At 44.2% G+C, this 9998-nt stretch overlaps 1 protein-coding gene across 1 annotated transcript; it reads right to left on the bottom strand.

Annotated features, from left to right (window-relative positions):
- Nucleotides 1-3328, bottom strand: LOC124687543 (the record flags this gene model as incomplete). The annotated part of the gene is made up of 2 exons (XM_047221318.1): nucleotides 1-1479; nucleotides 2937-3328. Coding segments are annotated over 2 exons (660 nt in total), but the record flags the coding sequence as incomplete, so codon positions are not given.
- Between the last annotated feature and the right edge of the window lie 6670 nt (nucleotides 3329-9998).

Below are 9998 nucleotides of genomic sequence, written 5' to 3'. Positions count from 1 at the left end.
AAAGGCTAAAAAAACAATAAAAACGCTCACTCCAAGTTATTCACACTTGATACAACTAGCAACAGGAAACCATTCTCATATCAGGAAGATGAACAAATGTGTCAGTTCTGTTAGTCATGTCCTATATAGTACCAGGCCATCATCCAATATCAGCCATCCCAAGTGCAACACCAGCGATCTGCCACATCTTGCCCTAATGTCACATCCATGTGTTGGTGGTGCAAGATCAGACAAATATCCATCATTTCAGAAGTTACCATCTTGTGCAAGAAGGATATCATGAAATTTGATTGTACTATTAAGAAACTACAGCAGTATATCTGTTGTATCTAGGGCTCCGACCTTGCATTAATATCAGCCATCTCATAATACTTGCAGGGCTCCTTCATGATGCAGAACAAGATCCTCTCCATGTGAAACATCTCTGGTGCAACGCAAGCATTCCGGCTAAACCATGGTATCAGGCGACAATCCGTGCCGTAGACATCAACATGTACAGGAAGACCACTCTCCCTTGTAGTTCCTTACTTGTATGGTTCCTCCCTCAGGATCGGCACTTCTGGCATCTTCGGCAGAAGCAAAAATTCCAGTTATTACCATGCTTTCAGTCCTTTCAGCAGAAGTTAAAGTTGAGCTCACAAACAAGGTACACATTTGCATCTTGAGAAATAGGAACAGTGTATACTTCACAAGTTCCAATAACAAGTTGAGCATCTAAAGAAACACCAAGCTGAATAACAGGACAGCCATCGCATGGTATACATGACCAAGCTGAAAGAGGCAATGTTATTTACTCCACAGGAGGCACTCAATTTAAAATCCAGTTCAGAATGTAACGGTTGAACATATTGCTTCACAACTCACCACGTTCTTTAATCAGCAATCGGCAAATGCACCGACCCAGTATATACCTAAAGCATACCTTACTATCAGAAGATCATGGCTCAGCACATCAATTGAATCAACCATAGCCGTCCTGCAGCATGTTCAACCAGCCATCAATCCCATACAGAAGCATTTTGCTAGACATAAATGAAATCCTGAGGCGAGCAATTGCAAACCCTCACGGTTGATACTTCCAGCACTAGCTCGTTGAATTAACCTTTTGTTTGTCATTTGCTATTAACTGACAACCAAGATCATACAAATTGTCTCCCCAGTCATGCACACCACTTACAGTTTCCACATTCCATATCTTTCAAGGACAGAGCTCAGTCAACTTTCCCATCTTTGGGGCATTTCTTCCCTTCTGCAGCACTTCGGGATCGTCTCCTTCTGGCTTGGATCTGACGGACGGTTTCAGCAACTAATACACTAAAATCTGGGGAGATCTGGCCAGTTGGGGGTGGATTAAAGCCAACCTTCTTATAAGCCTGTGATATGTTCCTCTGAGATCTTATTAAGTGAACATTGCAGAGGGAGGGAACTGATGCTTTTAAGATGGGCCTGCCACAAGTAATTCGCCCAGAATCCGCAGTACTGAAAATCATCAAGAGTCTAGTTAGATTGCTACAATAAAGCTCTGTAAATAGAAGGAAACTAAGAGAAATGACGACCCATTCTAAAAAATAATTAGGTCATTGGCGGCAAGAAAATATTTACAGGCAGCAAAACATAAGTCAATTACAAAACTGAAGAAGAATAACCATGGTCAAACCTAATTGTAGAAAGAACCAATCTGGATTGGGTTCAAACAAAAAAGAAAATCCTCTATGTAGTCAATACTAATAAACCAGAAGAATTAACTACACAGAAACATACATGGATAAGCCAATTCTTGACAGAGAGAAACTGGCCATACATAAATGAATCAAAATACAATGTTCATTAACAACAACCTTAACATTTATCTCCAATTGATAAATCCAACTCCTGCAAACCAGAAAATAAAACCTAGACAACTTGAGATGTAACTACTGACGCACATCAAACCGAAGAATTATACCGCTCGAATTACTGTCAAGGTTCGGGAAAGCGGAAAAAAGCGTCGCTTATGCGCGCTAAAGCGTAATGCGGAGGCCTTCCGCATCGATTGCATAAGTGCTTAAGCAGAAAAAAGCAGAGAAAAGAGGGGAAAAGCGCCGCTTATGCACGCTGAAGCGCTAACCGGAAGGCCACCGCACCGATTACGCATAACGCTTTCTTGAACCTTGATTACTGTACTTCAGTATTGGAGCAGAGAGTTTAAAGATGGCCCCAAAGACAAAGCAAATCGATCACAAACCTAGGTAATCCCACAACACCTCATATTGCTTCATCCCACTGGAAGGCGGAAGCATAAACATTTTTGTTCTCAGATCTACAAATATGAGCTTTCTGTATGGTTGGGATTATCTTCCAGAGTGATTAAATTCACAATAAATAATTAATATTAAGACCTCGACTTATTGCCTTGGGACACAGACCATAATATACAGGAGCATCATACAGTCAACAAGACAGGTCTTTCCTACAGCTGACTGGTGCCAGTTATAAGACTAAAACATCAAAAACATATATGCGCTCAAATCTACATGGAAAAATTGCAATAGAATCAAATTAGAATAATAGTAACTTGGGTTCAAAGTCCTATCCAAGCTGCAGCAATGCAAAAACATGATAGGAGACCAAGCGAGGCCAATTATTTTGTGCAAATTGGTAATTCCTTTTTGCTAGAAAGAATGACATATGGTGGGCGAATCTCACTCCCCAAGAAAAGATAGATAGCGTCTGCACACTAATCTGGCTAGTATCTAGGCATTCTTCAGACGAAGGTCCTGATCTAATCCACCAGAACAATATGGATAACCTCGAAAGAGAGATCAGGAGCCAATCTAAAGAGACGGCGGCATCGCTATCCCTCGAAAGATGGCTAGATCCAGAGCAGTCGGAAGAGGAACCCTAACGAGACCAAGATCCGAGCTTTCCGCTGTAGGATAAAAAAAAGAGGGTCTCACCTCTTGATGATGTGCGCGCATCCCTTGTATAGCACCTGCGTGCGGTCGATGAGGATGTGCGAGTGGCAGTACTTGGCCATGGCCATGGCCCGCACCTTGCACCCCGTGAACCCGCACTTCTTCCGCCTGGGCACGGCCGCGGGCCCGGGCTTGGCCTCGGCGCCCGCGGCGGAGGGCGGCTGCTCGGCCTCGAGCGGGCTGCGGCCGAGCTCCCAGACGTACTGGCGGTGGCGCGCGCGCACCTCCTCCGCCATGGCCCAGTAGAGGCGGCGGTAGACGCCGACGAGGCGCGCGGCGCGGCGGCGGCGCCGGCGCAGCACCTCCTCCCGCGTGAGCGCCTCCGCCGTGGCCTCCATCTCCGGCGACGGCGGGCCGCCGGGGGAGCTAGGGTTTCGGGCGTCCGCGGCGGCCGCGGCCGCCGCGTCGGGCTCCACCTTGGGCGTCCTCAGCCCCGGCGCCTCCGGGCTGGTGGTTGCGGGTTGCCGGTAGGAGGAGGTCATGGCGCGCCGGGATTGTCGCCGGATTTGGGGCAAGGTGGGGAGTTCTGGTGGAGGATGGCAAGACGGAGGGCGTCGAGTCGAGTCGCGTGGATGGAAGCTCTTCTCTTGTTTGTTTAACCGTTTAGGAAATCGCACCGGACGGCACGGGACGGGTCTCTCTGCCTCTCTTCTCTTCTCTCTACTACGTCGTCGGCGTCGAATTTCCATTCGAATCACGAGAGATTTAAATGGAGCGGAGGTTAACCATAACGAGGCAGGAAAATCTCTGCCGATTTACTACTTAAATGCAGCATATGTATGCCCCCCCCCCCCCCCCCACACACACACACTATTCTGCATTGATTTGAGACTTTGAGCAAATCTCAACCGATGGAGATGGGTCCTTGTAAACAACATTGTTCTAGGAATTTCATAGGACAGGATTTCGCAAGCAAAATCGGTTTCACGCGTTTTTTTTTTTTTTTTGCAACCGGGCTAACCGTTTTTCATTAACCGCTCAACGACAAGACATTGTTCGTTACAAAAGCTACATGGCAAAAACACATTGCCACCACAACCATAGAAAAGTATCATAATAAGGTGGAACAAGTGAAATATGAATAGCAACGAGAGCAACGCTAGGGTCAGTTCCCAAACTTTCATGCGTCCCACGAAAAGGAAAAAAAGGAAACATCTCATATTTATTTAAAAAATTGCGCCAAAACACACTCTTCTTTCTCTCTCGCGCGCCAAAAGAGCACGCTTGAAGAGGTACCGGAGAAATGGGGGTTCCCCTTAGATTAATTTTCGAAAAAAATTGTAAGATCCTTACCCATAAGAAAAAAATTATATTAAGGCCATTGAATTCAAAGTTGAACCCTCCAAAAATCCTATGAGATGTTTACTTCTCTGGAAATTTCATAGGAGAGAATTCTTGCAAAAATATATGCACCCACTATTCTTCATTCATTTGAGACTTTGAGAAAATCTCAAACGATCGAGATGGGTCCTTGTAAACAACATTGTATTAGGAACTTCATAGGAGAGGATTTCGCAAGCAAAATCGGTTTCGCGCGTTTTTTCTTTGCAACCGGGCTAACCGTTTTCCATTAATCGCTCAACAAAAAGACATTGTTTATTACAGAACCTACATGGAAAAAACACATTGCCACCACAACCATAGAAAAGTATCATAAGGTGGAACAACTTAAATAGGAATAGCAACGAGAGTACCACTAGGGTTGGTTCCCAAACTTTCATGTGTCGCACGAAAAGGAAAAAAAGGAAACATCTCATATTTATTTAAAAAATTGCGCCAAAACACACTTGTCTTTCTCTCTCTCGCGCTAAAAGAGCCCGCTGGAAGAGGTACCGGAGAAATGGGGGTTCCCCTTAGATTAATTTTCCAAAAAAAAATTGTAAGATTCTTATCCATAATAATTGTTTTTTCTATTAAGGCCATTTGATTCAAAGTTGAACCCTCCAAAAATCCTATGAGATGTTGACTCCTCTAGGAATTTCAAAGGAGAGAATTTTTGCAAAATTTTTTTGCTTCACGCGCTTTTTTTCCAACGACCTAACCCTTTCCCATTAATCGCTCAATGAAAAGACATTGTTCATTACCGAAGCATTTAAAAGCGAGTTGGAGCACTAATGGAAAACCATAATGAATGCTCATTATCCAAACATCTACTACAATGCAAAAATCCATTGCCACCACAACTACACAAAAAATTAGCAAAGTAAGAGCAACTGAAATAGGAATATGAACGAGAGTACTACTAGGGCTGGTTCCCAAACTTTAATGTGTCGCATGAAAAGAAAAGTGGAAACATCCAAAAGGTGTTGGAAAAAATTGCGCCAAAACACAGTCTTCTTTCTAGCTCGCGACAAGAGCCTACTTGAAAAGATACCGTTGAAATGGGGTTTCCCCTTAAGTTATTCCTGAAACTAACTTTAAAATTAGGCACAATATCAAAGATCTTTTAGAAGAGGATACTTAACATGGTGGGCCGATTAGGGCCTACGCATAAGGGCCTTTATGCACAATGCAAATTCCTCTTTGGGATGCCAAGCTCGTCCGAGTGTGGATGCCATGAAGATAAAGATATACCTTGAATATTGGCGTAAATATTATCGATTTGAAGAGAAAAATATGATATAATAAATAAGAAGAAATGAAAATGGAGTTCTTGTGTGGAACTCAATTATTCATGCTCTAGCTTATGTGTTAAGCAATGGATGATCAAAATCTGGGAGAGTTTATTTTCAGGAGAAGAACTCAAGTCATGCTCTAAATCAACATCATGATAGACTCATGAGGTGATCTATGGTTGACCAAGATTTAGAGCATGCAATCAAATGAAGTGTTATTTATATGCATCAAGATATTATGATAGAGCATGAGGATATACAAGGTTTATCAAGACTAAGAGCGAATATTGGATTCAAGTTGGTCAACACATGATGACGAGGTTGTACCCTCGGCAATGTCCAAGGTTAGGGACTTAGGTTTTGGGAAAGGCGACTGATACGTCCAAAACGTATCTACTTTCCCGAACACTTTTGCTATTGTTTTGCCTCTAATTTGTGTATTTTGGATGCAACTAACACGGACTAACGCCGTTTTCGCAGAACCGTTACAGTGTCTCGTTTTTGTGCGAAATCCAACTTTCGGGAAAACCTCGGGATTTTGACGAAAGGGCCTATTTTCCCGAATACGACGGAGCCGGAAGGACAAGTAAGGTGGAGGCCCGAGGGCCCCACACCATAGGGCGGCGCGGCCCGGGGGCCCGCGCGGCCATGTGGTGTGGCCCCCTCGGCGGCCTCCGACGCCCTCCTTCGGACTACTTATTCGCCTCGACCTAAAAACGCACGGGGAGAAGTCGAAGTCGCCGAAACCCTCCGAACGCCGCCACATCGCGAAACTCCGTCTCGGGAGCCGAAGTCTCCGTTCGGCACTCCGCCGGGACGGGGAATTGGAGGAGATCATCACCGCCATCACCGCCAACGCCTCTCCATCAACCAGCCATGTTTCCCCCATCCATGTGTGAGTAATTCCCCGCTCGTAGGCCGAAGGGGATGGTAGGGATTGGATGAGATTGGTCATGTAATAGCATAAGATTGTTAGGGCATAGTGCCTAGTGTCCGTAGATGGTACTTTTATGATATTGTTGCAACTTGTTATGCTTAATGCTTGTCACTAGGGCCCGAGTGCCATGATCTCAGATCTGAACATGTTATTGATTCATGAAGATATTCGTTATTTATGATCTTACCCGCAAGTTGTATACACATGTCGCTGTCCGGAACCAATGGCCCCGAAGTGACGAAATCGGGACAACCGGAGGGAATGGTAGCGATGTGAGGATCACATGTGTTCACGGAGTGTTAATGCTTTGCTCCGGTACTCTATTAAAAGGAGTACCTTAATATCCAAGTAGTTTCCCTTGAGGCCCGGCTGCCACCGGCTGGTAGGACAAAAGATGTTGTGCAAGTTTCTCATTGCGAGCACGTACGACTATAATTGGAACACATGCCTATTGATTGATTAGTACTTGGATACCGTTTTATTATTATCTCGCAAATGCCCCGCTATGATTGTTACATGAGTTTCTCTCATCCATGCAACGCCCGTTATCCGTCCCCGTGCCTACGTATTTTAATCCTGCTGTTTACTAAAATTACTACTGCTGTTCCCGTTACTTTGCTGCTGTTATTTCACTACTGCTACTGCTATAAAACTGTTACTACTGATAAACTCTTGCGAGCAAGTCTGTTTCCAGGTGCAGCTGAATTAACAACTCCGCTGTTAAGGCTTTCAAGTGTTCTTTGTCTCCCCTCGTGTCGAATCAATAAATTGGGTTTTACTTCCCTCGAAGACTGTTGCGATCCCTGATACGTCTCCGACGTATCGATAATTTCTTATGTTCTATGCCATATTATTGATGATACCTACATGTTTTATGCACACTTTATGTCATATTCGTGCATTTTCTCGGAACTAACCTATTAACAAGATGCCGAAGTGCCGGTTCTCGTTTTCTCGCTGTTTTTGGTTTCGAAATCCTAGTAACGAAATATTCTCGAATTGGACGAAACGAAGACCCGGGTTCCTATTTTCACCGGAAGCATCCAGAACACCCGGGAAGGACCAGAGGGGGGGCACTGGGCCCCCAGACCATAGGCCGGCGCGGCCCAGGCCCTGGCCGCGCCGCCATATGGTGTGGCCACCCCTTCGACCCCCCGACTCTGCCCTTCCGCCTACTTAAAGCCTCCGTCGCGAAACCCCTGATACGAAAAACCACGATACGGAAAACCTTCCAGAGCCGCCGCCATCGCGAAGCCAAGATCTGGGGGACAGGAGTCTCTGTTCCGGCACCCTGCCGGAGCGGGGAAGTGCCCCGGAAGGCTTCTCCATCGACACCGCTGCCATCTCCACCGCCATCTTCATCACCGCTGCTGCTCCCATGAGGAGGGAGTAGTTCTCCATCGAGGCTCGGGGCTGTACCGGTAGCTATGTGGTTCATCTCTCTCCTATGTGCTTCAATACAATAATCTCATGAGCTGCCTTACATGATTGAGATTCATATGATGATGCTTGTAATCTAGATGTCACTATGCTAGTCAAGTGAGTTTTACTTATGTGATCTCCGGAGACTCCTTGTCCCACGAGTGTAAAGGTGACAAGTGTGTGCACCGTGTGGGTCTCTTAGGCTATATTTCACGGAATACTTATTCACTCGTTGAATGGCATAGTGAGGTGCTTATTTATATCTCTTTATGATTGCAATGTGTTTGTATCACAATTTATCTATGTGCTACTCTAGTGATGTGTTATTAAAGTAGTTTTATTCCTCCTGCACGTGTGTAAAGGTGACGAGTGTGTGCACCGTGTTAGTACTTGGTTTATGCTATGATCATGATCTCTTGTAGATTGCGAAGTTAACTATTGCTATGATAATATTGATGTGATCTATTCCTCCTACATATGCATGAAGGTGACAGTGTGCATGCTATGTTAGTACTTGGTTTAGTCTTTTGATCTATCTTACACTAAAGGTTACTAAAATATGAGCATTATTGTGGAGCTTGTTAACTCCGGCATTGAGGGTTCGTGTAATCCTACGCAATGTGTTCATCATCCAACAAGAGTGTAGAGTATGCATTTATCTATTCTGTTATGTGATCAATGTTGAGAGTGTCCACTAGTGAAAGTCTAATCCCTAGGCCTTGTTCCTAAATATCGCTATCGCTGCTTGTTTACTTGTTTTACTTGCGTTACTACTGCTGCGTTACTACTGCTTATTTACTCGTCCTGGGCAAAGCACTTTTCCGGTGCCGTTGCTACTACTTATTCATACCACCTGTATTTCACTATCTCTTCGCCGAACTAGTGCACCTATTAGGTGTGTTGGGGACACAAGAGACTTCTTGCTTTGTGGTTGCGGGGTTGCGTGAGAGGGATATCTTTGACCTCTTCCTCCCTGAGATCGATAAACCTTGGGTGATCCACTTAAGGGAAACTTGCTGCTGTTCTACAAACCTCTGCTCTTGGAGGCCCAACACTGTCTACAAGAATAGAAGCTCCCGTAGACATCAAGCTATTTTCTGGCGCCGTTGCCGGGGAGGGAAGGTAAACGGCACTCACACATTGGCAAGCCCGGCAACTAAGCACTTTTCCTCCCTCGTCAACTACGCGCCAAGCACTTTTCTGGCGCCGTTGCCGGGAGGAAAGGTAAAAGGCTCTCATACTCCGGTCTCGGGTAAAGTATTTTTCGGGCGCCGTTGTGTGTGTGCTCGAAGCTATTTCCTTTAGATCCTGCAATTGCATCTTTTTGTTTCTTGTTTACACTAGTGTGGCATAATGGACAACAATGAGCTTCTTATTCTATTTCCTGATTTAAAACATGGATTGTTTGATGCGAAAATTAAAAAACCTATGAAATCTTATTTGCATGCTGGTAGTAATATTAGTATGAACACTTTGAACACCATTGTTGATAATATAGAAAGTTCTAAGCTTGGAGAAGCTGGTTTTCATGATCTTTTTAGTCCCCCAAGCATTGAGGAGAAAATTTACTTTGATGATACTATGCCTCCTATATTTGATGATGAGAATAATAATGATAGCTACCTTGTTGAATTTGCTCCCACTACAACTAATAAAATTGATTATGCCTATGTGGAGAGTAATAATTTTATGCATGAGACTCATGATAAGAATGCTTTATGTGATAGTTATATTGTTGAGTTTGCTCATGATGCTACTGAAAGTTATTATGAGAGAGGAAAATATGGTTGTAGAAATTTTCATGTTACTAAAATGCCTCTCTATGTGCTGAAATTTTTGAAGCTACACTTGTTTTATCTTCCTATGCTTGTCACTTTGCTCTTCATGAACTTGTTTATTTACAAGGTTCCTATGCATAGGAAGCATGTTAGACTTAAATGTGTTTTGAATTTGCCTCTTGATGCTCTCTTTTGCTTCAAATACTATTTCTTGCGAGTGCATCATTAAAACTGCTGAGCCCATCTTAACGGCTATAAAGAAAGAACTTCTTGGGAGATAACCCATGTGTTA

Source organism: Lolium rigidum, chromosome 2, assembly GCF_022539505.1.
Source record: "Lolium rigidum isolate FL_2022 chromosome 2, APGP_CSIRO_Lrig_0.1, whole genome shotgun sequence".
Taxonomy (NCBI): Eukaryota; Viridiplantae; Streptophyta; class Magnoliopsida; order Poales; family Poaceae; genus Lolium; species Lolium rigidum.
Note: the sequence above shows the minus strand (reverse complement) of the source record. Positions and strands in the feature narration are given on the sequence as shown.